The 20,919-nt window shown below is 39.5% G+C and overlaps 2 protein-coding genes across 3 annotated transcripts; both read right to left on the reverse strand.

Annotated features, from left to right (window-relative positions):
• Positions 1-582: 582 nt before the first annotated feature.
• LOC105935899 (schwannomin-interacting protein 1) lies at positions 583-11,409 on the reverse strand. Of its 2 annotated transcripts, XM_036138143.1 has the most exons (8): positions 11,276-11,409; positions 10,970-11,197; positions 7,728-7,837; positions 2,815-2,932; positions 2,484-2,690; positions 1,982-2,105; positions 1,677-1,770; positions 583-1,593 (listed from the first exon to the last, which is right to left on the reverse strand). In XM_036138143.1, exons 2-8 carry the CDS (start codon positions 11,186-11,188, stop codon positions 1,542-1,544), a joined length of 924 nt encoding a protein of 307 aa, XP_035994036.1. In that variant the 5' UTR covers positions 11,189-11,197; positions 11,276-11,409; the 3' UTR covers positions 583-1,541. The 2 variants fall into 2 exon arrangements, with proteins under 2 accessions (XP_035994036.1, XP_012731957.1); XM_012876503.3 differs by lacking the exons at positions 10,970-11,197; positions 11,276-11,409 and adding an exon at positions 10,074-10,229.
• A 6,181-nt stretch (positions 11,410-17,590) lies between these two features.
• Positions 17,591-19,237, reverse strand: LOC105935903. Its single transcript, XM_021323565.2, has 4 exons — positions 18,945-19,237; positions 18,741-18,866; positions 18,523-18,638; positions 17,591-18,426 (listed from the first exon to the last, which is right to left on the reverse strand). The coding sequence occupies exons 1-4, from the start codon at positions 19,195-19,197 to the stop codon at positions 17,671-17,673; spliced, it is 1,251 nt and encodes a 416-aa protein (XP_021179240.2). The 5' UTR covers positions 19,198-19,237; the 3' UTR covers positions 17,591-17,670.
• Positions 19,238-20,919: the final 1,682 nt, after the last annotated feature.

Genomic DNA, 20,919 nt, shown 5'->3' on the forward strand with positions numbered 1-20,919 from the left:
AAATTTGCTATAAATCAACCATAGAAGCCACGATTAGTTTCCCCCTGATTTTGGGCCTGCTCTACATCGGTGGTATTTTTCTCATTCGACATGTCAGGGTTGATTGCATTTTGTTTCTACCACAAACATGTAATACAAAATCAATAGTGTACTATTATACATATTACCAGTTGCATAACCTACTTGATTTAAAACCTATTTTACTTACCCGCAATTTATCAATAACCTCTTACATACTTTTTTTTTTTGTAGTTCTGCTAAGAGTTATTTTCATCTTAGTCATAAGAGTTGTTTCCCACTAGCTTTCTGTAACCCTTTTTCAAAAGCTGTCACACATTTAGAAGCGTGAATGTGTGAACGAGGAGAGAAACTCAGCAGCGGCTGGTTGTTAAACTACACAATAAATGTGTCAATGAGAGTTTGCATCGTCCCTCGGCCTTTTGGTTTCAAGGAAATCACACCACCCATTCGTTTACAAAGAGCGCAACATTTTTGGTAGATCACAATAGAAAGAGAAAGATTCCGTCATTGATCGAAATACGTTCTACGGAAATCCAAATGAATGCAGACCACTTCAGTTCACACAGTTTAAACATTTATTATTACTGGGTTCGTTATTACAATCATTGTACAGTACATTTGTTAATGAAGCAAACGATATAAAGTTGATCTTTGTGTGAACTGACATTCTTAGAAAGCTGAGTGTGAAAACACCAAATACATCTAATCAAGTTATTCATTCTTTAAATAAAGCCTCTTAACATTTACACAGATAAAATAGATTCTTCTGACAATTTTTGTTAATATATAACCAACATGTTGTATGGTCTGCATAAGTAAATAAAACATAAAGCAGGATTTTGCATATTTCCTATCAGAATGTTCTTACTTTAATATGACTCTGTGGTTTTAAATGACTATCTTGATGTTAATACTCTATCGATAGGAACAAAGTAAAAATTCAGTTTCAAGCAGATGCTAAAAGGGAATTTCAGTGATGAACCAGCTTTGATACAGTGCTCAGAGTGAAATAAATGATACACTTTACAAATATGCAGAGCATTTCAATAAAATCTAGTGTTTTATGTGGCACATTTGAAGAGCTCTAAAAAAAAAAAGAGGCAAAACAAGGCTCAAGAGCTATTCCCAAAAATGAATAGTGCAAAAATCACCAAAAGCTAAAAAAAAAAAAAAAAAAAAAAAAAAAAAAAACATGAACACAAATGATGTCAAAAGGATTCCCCCATCCTAACAGCTACAACATATGACATGTTTGGTTAAGGTGAAAAGCCTTCACCAGCTCATTTGTGTTCATATTGAAATTAGTGTACTTATTCTTTTCTGACTTTGGTTTGGGGGGGGTTTTCAGACCGAGTCATGCGATGCAACAAAATTGCATGTGTGTTTATTCTATAGGCTGTTTAGTCGGGTTTTCCAAAACTCATCACCATGGCTTGATTTGAAAAATACAAAACACTGGCAACAGTCTGTGGTACTGGAGGTTGGATGGCGTGCAGATGGACAAGCGTGAACTAGGAGGTTTATTTAGAGACTGCTTTCTCTGTTTGGTGCCGCTGATGGCTGTGTGCATGCCTGCAGCAGAAAAGAACAGACGTTAATGACAAATAAACGCAGCGGCCTCAAACATTAAACCTCAGCTACAAGTGGGATGATACCTGGTGAGGTCTTCTATGTCCACCAGCATGGCGTCTTGCTCCACGTGCAACTCGTCCCTCATTAGTAACAACTGCACCAGCTCCTCATTTAGATCTGTGGGAGATTATCAACAAATAAGAATTTCAGACGCTAGTTGAATATAATTCTCTGTAATAATCTGTTGCCCACTAAAGTACAAGCGCAATTCATAACATGAACTCTCAATAGATAGCCAATAATTTGGAAGGTCACGGAACTCCCATTTGTGTGATTTAGTTTCCTTTCTTACATCTTGCATACATCTTGTGTTGTGTGACCAACTCACTCTGAATCTGTGAGTGTAAGTCATTTGTTATGACTTGCAGCTGCCCCAGACTCATGTCTCTCATGTCCCCACGCCTCAGGTTCCACTTCACCAACCCCTCACTGATGTGGGGCAGATGAGGGAGCTAAAAGACAAACACACACACACACACATACAGGAACTGTTGCACATTGAAGAAGTGAAAAAATATGTTGCTTGTGAGAACTCGAATCGACTTCAGAACGGGCCCTGCCAACACTCCCCATCCATCAAGAGTGGGACAAACTTGCTGGTCTTTATTTACCAGTTTCAGGGGCTTTCTCTGTTCCCACACACACACACACAAACCAGACAACTGACATTTTACTGCAGCCCTGTAAGTCCCTTGTGTCATCTTTATTGTGTTTACTGTAAAAGCAGCCAATCCATCTTCACTTAATTTCCCCCTTTTCATTTACTCTGGAACTTTTATTGTCTTGAAAGGTTTACAACAATAAATCTTATCTCATTTTCTCTGACTAACCAGGTCGGCCACAGGCGAACGTTTATGCAGCTGGATTTGTCTCTCCACCTCCACCTGCATGCGAGCCATGGGTCGAGCCAGCGCCAACGCCACCCGGGCCTCCTCCTGCAGCCTTCGCTGCACCCGCCAGAACCCGCTGCAGTCATCCAACGGATCCGAGTCTTCCTCCGCAGTGTCACGGTCTGACAACGAGGAACTCTGCTTGCTCTGTGTGGGAAGTGAGGGAATTAGTGTAGAGCTGCAACAGCGGGACTTGTTTTATGTGGTTATGAGGCACGAGAGGAGCTGGTCATGAGAAACAGACACAGTGAGTGTATGTGCAGGTGCATACCATCGGTGACAGAGGTGTGTCCAGGCTGGTCTCTGTCCTACTGTCCTCGGCATCGCTGTCTTTGTCACTGCTGCTGTCGTTAACGAAACAAACCTGCAGGTTCACCCCGCTCTGCAGCCTGAGAGGTAAAATAAGTCAACTTGAAAAAGTTAAAAGGGGAAACCCTTAATGTGGGCACCTTCTTTTTGTTTCGACACGAACAGAATGCCAATGGAACTTCTCCTTTTGTGGGATCATGGTCTTTATAATGATCCAAAACATCTAAGCCAATTCTGCATATCCAGTGATTTAAATAAAAGACATGGAATTTAGATTGAAATGTTTAGATAAAGGATTTCGTTAAAACAAGTTAAGCCAAATAAAGCATAGTTTCCCTGTGTACTGCTCCTGAATGGATCAGCAAGTGATAGCTTTTAAACATCTACCTAGCCGTCGAATGTAGATTGCAAAAACATTAATTTCAATAAATACAAATATTTGTTAATTAATGTAACTATAAATAAACTGAGAATTATAATAACTAAAAAGCAAAACAAAAATGCATTTTCATTAAAATGGTTAGCCTTTATCTGATATTATCACTCTAACATAACCTCAAGTGATAGTAATGGCATGCTACTGAACAGTATCATGTAGCGCACATCAACCATCCACCAGATTAAATAACTGGAGTGAAATGCTAAAGTTTGCTAATTGGTGCCTGCCAGAACAGTTTAGTGGAAAAGCTAACATTAGCATGCTGATAAATCCTAGCATGTAAGCTAAGTTTGTCTAACTAATGTTGTAGTAGAGTATATACTTGTAGTATTGTTAGTTCAAAATGTAATGGTTTGTTAAAATGCCAACATTTGCATGCTTGCTAATACTAGCCAGTTATCTTACACAAAATGTGTTCAGCATGCTAATTTTGCTAGGTCTAGCTTGTTGGTTTATGATAACATTTCAGCTGAAATTAAGTAACTGACTGCTATGGAAAAAGAAAAAGTTTGTGCTATTGGTAGTTTAAAATGCTACCCTAATATAGGAATTTAACATCAACATGTTGGCCGATGCAAGCCTGCTAGCTAACATCAACTCTGTCTACATTGGAAAATAAGTCTTTACATAATGTTGTTGCCATGACGTATTTATATACTTTGCTATGCACTGAAATATTAATAGTAATAATAGTAATAGCAATTATAGCAATATCAGTCTATAATAATAAATAATAATAATAATAATAATAATATAGGTGAATTTAAGAGTGTGTATTAGGCCCTATATATAATTCAATTCTGCATAGGGTCTAATACAACGTCACTTAAACAAGTATAACAGAAAGGAACAAGGAATGGAAATTGAAAGTGATAATTAAATCTAACAAAAAATGATAAGCTACTCCCTTCACAATGTCCTTAACCACTGGTTTCCCAAACATCAAATACGCTATTCATCCAATTTCACACCCCAATACCCCTTTACTGAAAAGAAATCACTCATCAACCAGGATGAGAACAATTTTTTATACATTCCACAAACGCCATGGGGTGGAACTGGAATTTCCATTTAGAGCTAAACCCCACGGTAATGCACCTATAAGGGGGTCACATGACTCTAATACCACAATCCCAGTATAATGGATTGCATCACTTCTTTTTTTTTTTTTTTTTTTTACAGACAGAGTTTCACTTCATCAAAGGAACAAAGCATGCAGGGGCCGTCCATGGTTTGAAGTTAGGTAATCTGGGTGTATGGAAAAAAAAAATCTTTTAAAGTTACAAGAGGTCAAAGTTGCAGTGCGAGGAAATGACAAAACAGTCCTGTCACAGGTGTTATGAGTTTTTTTTTTTTGCTCTTAACCGTGATGTATAGCAACTCCTTCCACTACACGTCATTGTTATTATCCAAATCCTCAATTACAAATGTGAAATGTCTATTTTAGGTGAGAGAAATTATCATCATGTTTATGTCTAACTAAACCAAACGAGGCTGTAAGATTGAGTTATTTGTTATAATGTGGGTTTAATTCCATTCTACCTTAAGAAACCAAAGCGGAAATCCTTCAAACAGTACCTGTGTTTTAAATCTTAAATTGTTACTGTTTAAATTTTCATATTGCAACTGTAGCAATAACTATTGCATTTTGTTTGTCAAACGGCTTGCACTTTATATATTCTGATTGTTTTGTTGTTGTCTGTCTTGTCCACTATGACATGTGCTGCTGCCTTTCTTGGCCAGGTCACCCTTGTGACAGAGGTCTTGATCTCAATGGGTCTTTTATCTGGTTAAATGAAGGTTTAAAAACATGTACGTGTGAAGACATTAAATCAGCTGTAAATGTGATTTAAAAAGGTGATAAAAATGTCACTTATTCTCTTTTTAGTTAGTATACTGCAGGGGTGCGGGAAATGTCGACTAAACTGAATCCCATAATTAGCATGCCTTCCTCTCACGAAAATGTCGCGGGTTAACCACTACACCCGGTGGCTTATGCCAACTTTTACCGAACTTTAACCTCTTTGTTCTGCATTTTTTCAGGGGAGGGGAGGGGAGGGAGGGGTTATTCGATCCAATTCCTGTCTTCTTGGAATGAACCTGATCTTACAGGAAGCCCTTTTACTTTCTGTCTTAGGCTTCCTCCTCTTAGAACATGCAGAATACAGCAGTTTTATTTAAACCTTTATTTCTAAAAGATTTAACTCTCTCTATTTTCAAGTACACTTCCGCAGGACATATGTTGCTGTTTATAGGGATATGGACCTATAACGTCATTAGCTATTTCTGTCCTATCTGTGGAGGAGGAACTGAGCACTTTAAGCTCAATCCAGTTTGTCAAGAAGCAGCAGAACACGTCAATTAAATTAGGAAAATAAATCATTGCTGCAGAGGATTTGGGGTTTCTCGTAGTATTCATTTTTGCCTGTTTTTGAAATATTAACTCAAAAAAGATAAGGCCCATGGTGAGATTGACACATTCATTTCCCTGAATGGCGGAAACATTGTCTGTTACACATCATCAAATTGGATTTAAAAAACAAAGTCTTCACACGATAAACTAGCTGTAACCATGCATATGAATGTAAAGTTAAGTGGAAGGAAAAGGTCTTGCAGAGAATGGTGTGCATGAAACACAGTAAACTCTATCCTCAGGAGGATTATGAGAAAGAGTTTGTGCAATTGTTTAGGGCAGATTCACAGTGGCTCATGGAGTCACTACTTCAAGAAGCCACCACACAGCTTGTGTAAGAATCGCTTTATCTGAACTAAGTAGAGAAATGACGGGTCTGTTGTTCAGTGGTCCTGTTTTCAGGTGAAAGTAAATTTTGCATTTAGCTTGGACACCAGAGTCTAAAGGAAGAGGTGCGAGGCATAGAATCCGAGTTGCTTGAGCTCCAGTGTGAAGCTTCCACAGTCACTAATGATTTGGGGCCCATCTGCCAGTATTTTTTTTTTAACACTTTATACATTTCTCTCTACTTACAAGATCGTTGGGGATGCTGATTTCATTTTCCAGCAGGACTTCGCACCTGTGCACACTGCTAAAAGTACCAATCTCTGGTTTAAAGACAATGGTACGATCTTGATTGCCCAGCAAGCTCGTCTGACCTAAACCCTGTTGAGTACCTATGGGGTATTGTCAAGGGAAAGATGAGACACCAGAACCAACAATGCAGACGAGCTGAATGCTACTATTAAAGAGACCTGGACTTCGTTAACCCCTCAGTAGCGGTATAGGCCTCCAAGCCATGTCGAATTTTGGCAGTAACTACAGTAATGTAAAATGAACACCAACCTGGTACTGGGTGCAAACAGAAAGTTTCTAGATGGCTATCCCTTCCGCAATTATCATTTTTTTTATTAAAAGAGCAAATATGGACCATATCACATTATTTAGCTGCACTGATTCCCTTTTTGTTAAGGGATATTATTTAAACCCTTGATGATGTCAGAACATTACCTAAATAAATTTCAGATTTACTGTTCAGGTATAGACCCCCTCAGGTCATCAAGCCTTTGTAGTCAATATATTGAGGATCAGAACTAAAAAAAAAGTAGAGGCAACATTTGGTTTCTATGCTCCTCAGCTCCAGAGCAAACTCCATGAAAACCTGAAAGTGCTGCAACTGTTGGCATCTAAACCAGAAGTGAGAACAATTACCGTTTGCTGCAGCTATCGTGTCTTAGCTTTGTATTTGTTTTGAATACGTATTTTTGATTTTTCTGCCACAACTATCCTTTGCAAGAGTAGTGCTACACAAATAAACTTCACTTTTTCTCTTCATCGCTGTAACCCGTAATTATTAAAATTATTGGACATATGTTTGAAATATGTAAATAATCCGTTCGTAATTACTTCTATAGTATCGAATTTTCCCCTTTTGAACTGAATTACTGAAAAATGTTTTGATAATATTCAAATTCACTGACATAGACTAAAATGTTTAATGATTGCACATTTTAAAATCCATAATTATGCGTTATTGGGGCCAGATTAGGGCTTACTGATGATGTAAGGGCGTCACCCAAACACAACCAGAATTATACTCGGCTGTCTTCCTATATACTGAATGGGCAAATCAGGACCAGGAGTAAGTTATATACATTTAAAAGTGGTGCACCATGTAAATATAGGTTAATGACTACAATTTCACAAAATGCTATAGCTGCCCTGTCCTTTCTTAAACTGATATGTAGAAATATTTTAGGTGTGGCCCCCACCCATTCCTTATGACGGCACCATTTTTCATGTAAACAAAGGCAAGTTTTTATTTCATCCACCCAACAATATATCTAAAAATAGATTTAAAGACACAGTGTTAGCTAACAACAGATCAAGGACAGTACTTTTGCTGGATTCAGAAAAAAAAAACACAAAAAAATGCTATATCTATGGATCAAACTCTAACCACACATAACTGATTGAAACCTACCGGAAGGATGGGGTGCTCTTGCTGCAGCTGGTATAGATGACAGGCTCGTCGTCATAGAAACTGCCAAGGGCAAGTTTCTGCCTGATTGACTCTCTCTCATTCCTCTGAGCCTGTCGGGGAAAAAAAAACACACATGAATTATAAAGGATATTAATAAAAGTGCCGCTCCAATGCTGACACATCCACTCGTGTGGCCTAAACAGGCAGGATTGAGCTGATTGGTTACAGCAACAAATTCTTTACGAACAATAATGTTAAAGACAATTAAAAGGTATCAAAATAAACCTTTTACCCTTTCAATAGACTATGTCTGAAAGGCATTTATCCAGTGATCTAAATAGTAAACATCTGGTAGATTCAGGCTCTCAGATTTCACCCTACAACATAAAATAGATCCCAATAAGTCACAACCCAGATCCTGTCATATTTCATTATCTAGCTTGTGGCGCTTCATGATTTTAGAAAAAAAAGACAACGTGAAAAAGCATCTGAAAAAAAAAAAGTATTAAAGGAGCACAGCGTAAGTTCCAGGATTTTTGCAAATGTTTGCCCCCTCTGGCAACAATTTGAAATGACACCAGTGTTGTGCATATGCATAGGAGAAGAGGAAAAGCATCTGCCGGTGCGACTGCACAGGTTTTTTTGTTTAGAGACAAAATATCTTCTGAGGTAGGAAAGCTATAAATATTGAAGTTAGCCTGTTCTCTCACAAATGTAATGATTATTGCGCAGGCTTAACATAGTAGCCTGGTGAACAAGAGCGCTCACACGCACGCACAGAGGATTTGGCCCGTATCACTCTCTCATGAACTGAATATCAAGCCTAGAGGCAACTGCAGTAAATAGAGGATAACTCATTTTACATATTGGGCAACTGCAAGGGCAAGAAAATAAAAAATATTTAACTTCAAAACCTGCACTATGCACCTTTAAAGAAATTAATGCAAAAAATTAAAACGAGAGCATTTTTTTCTTTACACATCCATGTTTAGTTTTTTTTTAACAATGTTTTTATCAATTGTAAAAATTGTTTTGTTTTAATTATTTTCCATAATTTCTATGGATGGTTATTTAAATTTGGTCATTAATTCATGCTTAGTGCAGTTTAATGTTTTACTTTGCCCTGATCGTTCACTTTTTCTTTTTTAACAGATATGTAATTAGAAAACTAAAATGTGAAAAAATGCAGGTTTATGTTTCTAAATTAAAGCCAAATGGTTAAAAATCATAACCATACATGTCCTTGTCCTTGTTGGTGATGCAAACTATCCATAGGTGGCTCTTTTTCTCTTTTTTTGCTCTATTTATTTCCAACAATCTGCATTACCTTCTTGTTGTATTTGTTTGCTACCAAAAAAAGGAAGAAGATAAAAATGGGATCACTTTACATACCACAAACAAGGGCGGAAAATGTTTTCTCAGCTCAGACAATACCAGCCGATGCATTTGTCAGCAAATCTTGCATGAATTTCATTTCAAGGGACCCTGAGGCAAGCAGGGGTCCATGAGGGGTTTCAATATTTTGCTATACATCAGGCCAGCCCTCCTGTATGTCTAACATTGCTATTCGAGGCGTTTGCCCCTGTTCTCAGCTTCCACTCTTTAGCTCCATTCCAACAATTAGGTATTGGTTCTTGCCTTTCTACATTTTTGTTCTGTCTTGATTCTGGAAGGTATGAAGCACAAGGATCCTTTGCATCGTGGAGAATGTCTATTTATCATCCGTGGAAGCATGCTTTTAACACCAAAACAACCGTCTCCAGTGACTGTTAACATTTAACAAAAAAAATAATAATTTTTAAATTGAATCCAGCCCAGTCATCCACACACGTACGTAGACCTGCACCCCTTTTTTTTGTGACGCACATTCAGACGAGGATGTGACGTCAGAGAATGAATCAGGTGAGAATCTTTACTCTCGCTCCCCCATAACAGATGGCCTGATAACCCCCTTTCATACGCACTGACATTTGTTGCAGGTATTGATGAATGAAAGGGAAAACACAGACAGAATGACCACCTCAACCTGTTTTTAGCCATCAACAACGTGGTTTAAAAAAAACCAAAAAACATAGAAGTGTTACTCCAATGACTCAAAATGATCATCTTAATCCAGATAAGGACTAAATCGATTTAGATGTAAGCGAGAGATTATTGAGAGACACTCAAATCGGAACCACATAAGCGCGTGCTCTCCCTTTTCCGACATCCACTCATCCATTATGGCTGACATCTTGAGCTGCACACCCGTTACGCAGATACCTATCGAGCATACCTGTAGAAAACCATGGCATGAACACTTCACTCTCAGAATCTCACGTCAACGCAAAAGCCATTTCCACACACCTGGTAAACGCGTTTCTCCTGGTGCACCATCCTTCTAACGCATCGTACTCACACAGCCGTCCTGCCCTTTTCTACACTGCAGTGGAGCTCTCATAGACTGCAGGTCCATGCAGGAGAGGAGTGAGGGAGGAGAGCACAGGGAGGGGAGAGGCAGCGGAGAGCGAAAGGAGGAGGAGGAGGAGGAGGAGGGGGATGAAAGTGTGGGAAGAGACGGAAGCAGAAGAGGAGACAGAAATGGAAGAGAGTGGGAGAGGGAGGGGAGAGTTAGAGCTGCCACAGCTTCCCTGATCTGTTATCTGTGCCTCCATCTTCCTCCCTTGCTCTTAGTCCCCCCCCCCCCCATTTTTCTTTCACTGGAAATAAAGAAGCAAATAATACTGATAAAGCCGGGAGGAGAAATAAAATAGGTAGATTTGTTGAAGGACGTGAGATGTGCTCCAGGTGAGCGATACCAGATATGTTGGTCTGGATGAGGTTGCATTATTGGAAGGCAAAACATTTAAAGAGGCCCTGATTCATTTCATAAAGGTTATTTTTAAGATGGCAACACTGATATTGTACGGCCTCTTATCCTGTCCAACCTATGTCTCCCTTTGTTTTCTATATTTTATTCTAGATGCACAGATTCAAGCACACACTGCCATAAAAGAGAGAGAAGGAAGTGCATGATGCATCTGCCCCAAAATACTAAAACACTCATATCTCAGAGTGCTGCGTCAGAGGGAAGCAGTGGGCCGATCAAAACATCTTGAATCGTCATTCATCCGTCATCTGCGCACAACTAAAAATACCCAGACTACAGCAGGGATTTCTCTCCAAACTTTAACACTTATATTTTTACACTTTTTTTTTTTTTTTGAGAAGCAGTAGCTCAAGCAATGTAGACGGCCACTCACAGAGATGCTGGACAGCCTGGTTCGCCCCCCACTGTAGGCGTCTTCAGCTTGTGGTCCAAAGATGTCCTGGACTTCCTTGGCCCAGCTGCAGCTCTCAACCTTGCAGCCTCCTTCGTGGCTTTGTGTACTCCTGCTGCCGTCCCCGTCCTTCCACCAATGGCCTAACGTGGCCCCTCTGAACATTTCTGCCTCATCCAAATCCAAATCATATTCTTCCATAAAGGCAGACTGTCAAAGAAATTCAGGGTTGTAGGTTAATTCAAAATATAGTTTAAAACATGTGCAATTCTATACAGCCATACATACCTATGCATTCCAAATATCCTTCAGAAAGCTGAATTATGCATACCAACCTAAAGCAGTCTTGCATAAAAAATGGGTGCATTTAGGATTTATTGCTCTTTGGCTGTTTTTCTGGAGCTCGGTGCCTCTTAAAACACAGCCATCCCAAGTGACTACGGAGAATCGGCGAAAATAAGTACCGTTTCCAGAGTGTGCAGTGCTACACATTCTTCGCAGTCACATGGAACACAGTTTCAGTGATGTGTAAACATTCCTCGTTCACATGCAGCATCAGAGGGTGCCCAAGGGAGAGAGCACCATGCAGAAATTTATAAAAAGAGACAGAATGGGGTGCATGCAGCACACGTTTGTGATGGAACAAAGATACCCATACTGCTGTGCAAAAAAGGCCCAAATATTATAAAACAGCTGCTTTTCAATACATTGGTACATAATTATTATTTCAGCAGTAATTAAATAAAAAAAATGGGACTTCTAAACTTGGTTGTACAGTTGCATTAATGTTAATTGTGATATTACGGCTTAGGGCTAACTAAAAACCAAAGTGCAGTTAGTAAAATATGAACACTGCATAGGACTAGTGAAATAGGTGTTTTAAGACAGAAATGTTATGGCCAAGCCAAACATGGAAGAGATTGCTAATTGACAGCTGTACAGCAGATGATTGATTAAAGAATCAGCTCTTAGTGACATCAATTTAAAAAAAAAGATTATTAGAATTTGCCTGAATTTAAAACTTTTTCTTTGAATTTTACCGGAGTAAGATAACAGTTATTAGAAGTGCCCTCGGCTGAGAGCTCCTAAAGTGAAAAAATGTTAGAAGTAGTGAGGAGGACTTGTAGTGAGCCTAAGAGTGTCTTAAGCAGAGAAGATGGTGGAAACAGACAGCGCTGTTTGGCTAATCTGCCACCTAACCAGTGGAGGAAATGAGCACAAAACTTATTTGACAATTAAGCAATTATTAATATACAGATAAGATAAACGTTATCGTCCCTGCGGTTCTAAATTCATTAGTTTTAGTGGGCCTAACGGGTTAAAGGTGCGGCTCTGTAGTAATGTTATTTTATTGAGGATAAATATATAAAATATTAAATCATTAAATAATGAGTGAAAACTGGAAAAAGGTACAAACATCATAATACAGAGGACTTTATATATTATTTAAAGAAATGCCCTCAATAAACATTTTAAAAGAATTGGAAAAAGTTGCAGCTATATATATATATATATATATATATATATATATATATATATATATATTAGGGCTGGGCAACGATTAAAATATTTAATCGCGATTAATCGCCCTGATTAATCGCGATTAATCGCGATTAATCGCATTGTATTTACAAACTCCAAGAATGAATTCAAAAGTAGTGTAAAGAGCACTTTTATTTTAATGTTCTGCTGCCATATGAACAAAAGTGTTGTAACATTTGTAGCACTTATTTTATACTGGATATTTTCAACCCACCAACCCCAACCTGCTGTATATTAGCCAGTCCCTAAGCTTGATGTATCATGAAACTGTTGACCTTTTGGGTTTTGTGGTTTTTATTTTATTATTACAATTAAATAATAATAATAATAATAATAATGTTATGTTCAGTGTTTTTTCGCTAATCCACCTCTTATATATTTCAATCCTTATGTAATTTTGTCTGTGTTGTGTGCACCTGCCTGTTGCTTTAATCCTATAAATTTCCCCGTCGTGGGATAAAAAAAGGATTAGCTAATGTTATCTTATCTTAAATAACACTTTTTAATATATGTACTGGGTTCTTTCAAGGTCTTAATTACATGTTATGTGTGGGCTCCAGTAACATCCATCCATCCATCCATCCATCCACTGACCTACCTGGATGTTCCCTGGAGAACTGAAACGCCTCAGTCAGAGACGTCTGTGGGTCTGTCGGGCAATGAGAGAAGTTTCGTCTCCTCTCTCCGTTTCTGGTGCTCGACGTTTTCATGTTTTTTCACGTGCTTAGATAAATTTGCTGTGTTTCCACTGAAATGAACCGGCTTTTTACAAAACATACAGCTTGATTTCATTTACGGTATTAAAATAAAGCCAAACGGTGCTACTTCCTCTGTTCATGTTTTTTCGCTGCTGCGGTCTCTCTCAGCTGTTTGTTTGTCAAGTTTGTGTGAGAGCTGAGTGGGCGGGCCAGGCTGAGCCTGCGTGCTGATTGGCTGGCACCGCTGAGCCATGTACGAGAGGGGAGGGGGAGCGGGAGAGTGCTGCCGTGACAGCTGACTGACACTGACTGAAAGCATGTGAGCAACATGCGTTAATGCGCGATAAAATAAATATCGCTGTTAATAGTCTAATGAATTAACGCGGAATTAACGCGTTAACTTGCCCGGCCCTAATATATATATATATATATATATATATATATATATATATATACACATACATAAATACACACTAATAAAATACAATAATATACACTCAACATACATAGAGGGAATATGTGAAAGATATGATAAAGTATTTGCTGCTTTGTACATCATGTCAGTATCCATAACCTACGTGGTCATCTAGAAATCTGCTGCGTGAGGCCTTCTCATCTCTGGCTTTTGGTTGGTTCTCCATTTCCAGGCTAACACGTAAAAGCACCTAGACAGGCAGAAAAAAACATGCATTGCTCTGCAACAATGTGATACAAAGTCTGTCTCTTTTCACCGTGATCCCAGGACCAATTTACCTTGCAACACTCTATTCTTCTCCCAGAGCTGTGCGGACAGAGGCAAAGCTCCTCTGTCCACCTCAGTTTTCTTCTCTTCGTTTTACATCCTTTTCTCCCCAAAAGCAACCGCTTTATCTAAGCAAGCAATCCCAGTAAAATGACTGGTGATTGACCACTAATATCAAATAGATGTAGTAAAATGACCAGTATGGTGAGTAAACATAACAAGCCAATCAAAATAATGAGGATGTTAAGGTATGTTCAAACATTTTGATGCTTTGTGACAGTTATTTAATTTAGCTAAATTTAATCATGACACTTTTCCAGTCAAATGGGTTCATTTAGAATTACATTTGTGTTCTTTTGTATCAACCAATCACAGCTCTTAGCAGGCAGCTTCACACCTAGCAACAGGGTCCACCACACCTCGCAAAGATTAAAATTTCAGTCTTCTCACTCGGTCAGCCTCGGCAACAATCTGAAAAATCCTAAGCCAAAACTCATCGGCAGGAATTTTTATGCTAAGATAGGAGTGGAAAGACAAACTTTGCCCTTCCATTCACCTTAAAAAAAAAAATCACACCAGGAAGAAATGCTATAAAAGTAACATGAAGCAAAGAGTTTGAGGGAGATTAATAAGGTACCAACTGGGTATGGAATTCATACTTCAAGAGCCACCATGTAAAAACGTACTCGGGACATGGGCAACCACTTTTACCATTGTCAAAGGACACTCTTGAGGTGACAGTGGCACAGGAAGTAGTCCTGCAACTAGCAGGTTGCCGGTTTGACCCTTTGTTCTCCGTCTCAGTTGTGTCCCTGGGCAAGACACTTCCCCCGTTGGTTGTGGTGCCAATGTATGGCAGCCTCACTTCTGTCTGCCCCAGGGCAGCTGTAGTTACAAATGTAGCTCACCACCACAGTGTGAAACGCTTTGGAGTCCTCTGGACTAAAAGCGCTATTCAACTACTCAAATTTACCATTTAACCAAGAAGTAGTGATGTTACGTTATGTGCCGAGGCTTCGAGGCGTGTGTCGAGTAATGGAGGGGGCGTTTCCGTGAAGCGCGTATCGAGGCTTGCTTCATTTAGGGGAGGAGCCGAAAACGATGACGTCCGAAGCCTCGCTGCCCGGCTGTACCACGTGACTGCTTCGGGAAGTGGTTCAGATGTTGGCGCGGCTTCGACAGCTTTTAGAAACCCCACAGGCTCCATTCAAAATGTGGGTTGTTGTAGGCGAGTTGCGGTCAGTTGAGAGAGTGGATAGAGTTTTGATAGTTTGGATAGCAGAGTTTGGATAGTGGTTATTTAGTTTGAGACAGTTAGTTTGGTGTTTGGAGAGTTTAGGAGAGAGATAGATAGATAGGAGATCAGTGCTCTCAACTATCACGCATTGACCGTCACTGACTTCACACGGTCACACGCAAACATGGCATTTTTCACGCATAAAAATCCCAACGCCCATCTGGGCAGCGGACGATAAAAACTCCGCCTTCTGCTGAGATGTTTCAGCTTCTTTCACAGCTTGTGGCCATCAGTAATTCCTGCTGCAGTTCATGTTAACAGAGCAGCAGGAAGAGTGATCAGAGTTATGAATAATTTTAGTCTTAACCAGCGGTTGAAAGTGTGCCGGTAAGGTCCTGTTTTACGTACGCAGGAGGAGGGGGGCGGGGGAAGAGAGCTGCTGCCAGATATTGCCTTCATTCAGAACCAGTGATGGCTGCACTCTAGATCATAAAACAGTTCTGCTCACCAGATGCAGTTTAAAACGCTACGTCTGGTTAGTAAAGTTGTTTTTATTAATTCTGCATTTTTTAACTACATGCACCGTATTTCTGTGCCTCAGCGCTTCGATGCGCTTCTGCCGTGCGCTTTTTTCAGGTGCGCAAAATTACGTTACTTGTAATTTGGGTGCGCGCTTTCATTTTAAAGAACTTGTAACATCAGGAGGCTGATCTCAGACCGGTCAGCTCCTATGATCACTGTATAGGAGCCCTTTACAGTTTTTATTTATGCATTTCCCCCGTTTATCCCTCGCACGCAGCGCACCATCGGGTAAAATCCTCCCACCTCACCGCCCAGAGCGTACTGAGGAGAGCAATAGAGATTTGTCTGGTCGACTGAGATGAGAAACCTGTTGCTGTGAAAGGTGATATAGGTTATAAACTGTTACTGTCTAGAAGTGCATTGAGCTGAAAAGAGAGGAGACATCAGCAGCTGGATCGTGCATAAAGACGCAGCGGGAACCTCTGTGTGCTTCAGTGTTGCTGCTGAGGGGAAACTGTGGGACCGTATAGTACTGGGCCCATGCCATTTTTCATTGGTCACAGTACCCCAATCTGTACATACTTGCACTTATTTATTTATGCACCCCGGCATCATCTGTGCCATGTGAGCGTGTCTTTTCAAAGGTTGGAGAAGTAGTATCAAAAAAGAGAAATCATTTGAAACCAAAAACTGTGGAGAAATTGTTTCTTAATAAAAATGCATGAAATCATCCAAGTTACACAAGCATTAGCCTATTCACTACCCCCTGCCTAGTTCCACAAGCACTTTCATTGTCCTCTGCCTGATTAAGCCCATGCCATTTTTCTAGAGTCACAGAAAAACATTACACAACATGCCATATCATGTCACTACTATTTTGGGAATAATTACACACAGAATACATTCAAACAATATTTTATTGTACACATGTGTTTACAAAATTTATGTAGACAAATGATTTTGTCCTAGACCTTCTGTGAAGTCATTTCCAAGAGCCATAATAGACAAAAATGATATCACATGTGTTAAGATACAGCTGGCTGTGATTATACAACTTGCCAGTAGGTGGTGCTGTGTGCACATGAACCGTCAAGAAATGAACCTTTTCTCGAACCAGTTGGCCGAGTGGTTCAATGCCTCATGAGGCTTCATCTCGCCATCACTACCAAGAAGTCAGTGTCAGACCTTGGTTTAGACCCAAACTAAAATATGGCCCAATGGTTAAAAAGCCTATTTTAGGAAAAAAGGTTTGCATTTTCCTTGAAGGTCAAGGAAATATTCCCCCAGAGATGTAGAATGGCACAGAAACAAAATTTGAGATCAAATGAAAAGTTTACAGTTGTCAGCTGGAGTTGGTAAACTATGAATGCACCTGAAAATTGGTACCATTGACAGGTTCAATGCCCCCAGTGCTTTACAGAGTTAAAAACAAAACCTTAACCATGTGTAGGCTAGGGATTTTATTAGGATGCTGGAAAACCTCGACATCTGATTGTTAACGAGACCCTAGTTTACTGCAAGTACATATACTTGAGTAGGCAGACATGACTGCTTTCAATGAGTCATTCAGGCTTGACTATTCCAGGAAACATTTCTGGTTTTCACCTGTAAGCAGCACCACTTTTCTCCCAATTAAACGTTATAGCCCAGTGTTAGATTTACATGGTCAAGGTCTGCAAATGCTAAGGCAAATTTAGTTCAGGGAATTTTCCCTGAAGAGTTGTGTGGACAAGCCAATTTGCACGGTTGAAGTTGTATTCCGTGTGTGCACATATTCTGCCAAATGTTGAACTCAGGCACCTAGGACAAAATTGGTTCAGTTTTTACAAGACAGTTAAACTCAATAGACAACAAGACATTGCTCCAAGTTAAACACGTTTATTCAATTGTCATAAGACTAGCACCGAGAAGGTGAGGACAGACAGTCAGACATTCTGGCCACTCAGTTAGGAGTCTGGTGCTCCCAGTCAAAGCGTGGGTCATCTTTGCTTTCTGAGTGATAAAGTAAAGGAAACGACTCCCAGAAGGAGTCAGGATTTTCTGGACCTTGGTACCCAGATGTATAGCTTCGATCAGGCACATTTTGCTGCTCCGCTGGGATTTCAAATGACATTCTTGGAACAAAAGGGAACTTGTGGAAATGACCAACCCTCCTGGAGTGTGGGCAGTAGGCACTTGTCATCGTGGGCATAGCGGTCTGCGGAGGTGGCGTTTGTGCAAGATACCCCTCCAAGAGTTGGATTGGATAGTTGAGTATGTGAGGGTTCTTATAGGCTTGAGGTGCTCCTTGCCATCTTGGATACTTAAAGACATTGTAGTAGCGGTGCAGGGGATGGTGGTTGCCATAAATGTAGTGTTTATACAACGGGTAGAGGTCATGTAGCTTTTTCCAGAGTAGGGGATTTATTGTAGGTGGGTGTGGATTAGCAGTAGTAGTGGAAGCAGTGGTTGTAGTCGTTGGTGGAGGTGTGGTATACCGGCAGAGTGGAAATCGGCGGTGTGGACTACAGGGAACGTACATGGGATGCCATCTTAGATGCCGTTTCATACGATAAAGGTTTAAAGGATAGTGAGGCAAAACAGCAATTGGAACGTCAGTAGGCTCGGCAGTTGTGTCGGCATCAGCGTTTGGCAATGTGGTGCAGGTAATGTTAACGGCACTTTCCCTCCATCGCATCATCAAGACGTACGTCCCATTCTGAAACAAGTAGACAGGACAAATTATGCAATGCCTTGCAGGTGTACATTTAACTGCAGCGAGTCATAGCTGTAAGGCTATATGATAAAGACATACCCCTTGTTTAACAGCACAGTCATAAGGAACAAGTAGAAGAAGTCCAAGCAAGGTCTGCTTCACCAAGATGCCACAAGATCCAGGAGCCTGGCTCAGAGGTACAGGGTCATCATTACCTGTATTAAAAAAAATTAAAATTAAAGACAAGTGGGGACACCCAATAAGTTTGTGGTCAGGTACTTTGAGATCATTTAAAAATCATGGCTAAGAGCTTTTACCCATGTCCAATTGGAGCTCAGCAGCACCAGGTCCCATCACTTGGAATTTCATTTTGTTACGGCCGCAGTGAAGTGAAGAATTTGAGGCGCTCCATGCAGCTCCCTTTACCATATTGTCCCCAGTAACTCAAAGAGGGAAAACAAGAATAATAAAGCCATGGCCTGTTGGTACAAGTTAAAGGAAGAAATTTGAAAGTAACTTACCTTTGCTGTCAGCTTGGACTGAAGCATCATTTATTCCCATTTCTGTGGTCACAGCTGCGGAAGAACCCGACTCAAACTCAAGTTCCTTCCCATTAAACACATCATGCTCTTTCACTTCAGAACTCTTAATTACTTTGACTGCATTGGTTAGCCCTCGCCAGCTAAAGTAAGTTAAACCAAGCGCTAATGAACACGAGAGCAATACGGCCACTATTGTTTTCCATCTTCTGTGCCGCTCGCCACCTTCCATCATGAAGCAAACCAGAGCTCAGCGTGCTGCATGACTTCTCAGTAATGCCTTTAAATATGCCACACAATCTTAGTTCCTGGTGATTTTGAAAAGGAATGAACCAATCAAATGGAAGAGCAGCCAAAGCTCAGCCCCCTGTTGCCAATTAGGTTACAGCTGGTGATTGTCCTGTGTCTGTTTCAGGTTCCGTCCTTGCACAAGTCAGTACGCAGCTCAAATAAAACTTTAGCAGTAAAAATATAAATCATTGTAGATCATCCAAAACATTACTCAAGAGTTAAATAAGTACTTAGTGACAAGACTGTTTAAGTTCTGACTGAACAGTTTTATCATAAGATCTGATTCAAGTTATTTTTTTTCTTTTCTTTTATTATTATTATTATTATTATTTTTTTTTTTTTTTTTTTTACAAATTATGCAATCTCTCAAAAAATATAAAAAATTGTGCAAATTGGCTTATTTTCAAATAATGCAAAAAAGAAAACATGTACATTTAAACATCTTTATAAACTAACCAACTAAGGCACGAGAAACAAACATCTAAATCTCACTTGTTCTCAATACAGACCTTAAATAATGTTTTGAACAATGTAAACTGCATCTCTAGCGGAGAAAAATAACTATAGATTTCCACTCTCCAAACAGCACAGCATATGCTCAGCAGATAGGGATTAAAATAGAAACAAGGAAGCTTTTGTGAAAGAATAAACTGATTATCGGTCTGTGCAGTTCTTCACTGAGTAATGTGACCGCTGTAAGTAAAACTTACTCAAATTGTTTTTCTTCGAAGGAAAAAGTATTGCACAGTAACATTACAAATAAAAGTCACTCACAACACCTCACCTCTGATAATGTAGCATGATTTTTACTTTCAATAAACAGAAAATAGTGAAATGATTTTGTTCAGCTGAGAATGTTCATATTGACAAGTTTGGAAATATGGAGAAAGGTAATTGTAGAATCAAAGTTCTAATATATTAAATATGTTTCAATCAGGAATATGATGGTAGAGTAATGGTGAGCATGTTGCAGGTGGAGCTTTTCAATGCTATTTAAATCAACTGAGACTTTTTGTTTATTTTGTAATCAAGTAATCAAAAAAATGTCCTACTAATTGTTGGGCCTTTTTTTTAAACCCAGTTTATTTTTAGTACGAGATGAAAATTGTTTCAAGGACTTTGAATAGAATGTGTATTGGTTGATTTCTTGTCAAAAAAGATCTTCTTTCAGGCGCGCTCTCGTGGTGCAGTGGGTAGTGTGCACAACTCATGTACGGAGGAGGCCTTAGTCCTTAGTGTGGCTGACCCAAGTTCAACTCTGACCTGTGGTCCTTTGCCTCATGTCTCTCCCCCTCTCTTGTATCCTTTTTTCCTGTCAGCCCACTGTATGAAAAACAAGCACTAGGTTTTTACACTAGTGCTGTAAAAACCTAAAAAAAAAAAAATCAAAATCAAAATACTGATTCTTTCATGCAAACTCTTCCAGGCTTCATATTAAGGCCCAGCTAAAGCAATCTGTCCGAACAAAGATTGTGTCTGACTATTTAATCTGCATCAGCAAAAATACGGGGCCACTTTCTCTGCAGGCATTGACCGGAGCCATTTAAGCAACCTAAAAACCTTAAGTTATCCAAATACATGTTCCAATATGTTTGTGTCAAAAGGATGGCACAATTTCTACATTGTTGAAAAAGTTTCCACTCGCAAGTTTAGTATTCCATTCCTT

This window comes from Fundulus heteroclitus, chromosome 6 (assembly GCF_011125445.2).
Source record: "Fundulus heteroclitus isolate FHET01 chromosome 6, MU-UCD_Fhet_4.1, whole genome shotgun sequence".
NCBI classification, from domain to species: Eukaryota; Metazoa; Chordata; class Actinopteri; order Cyprinodontiformes; family Fundulidae; genus Fundulus; species Fundulus heteroclitus.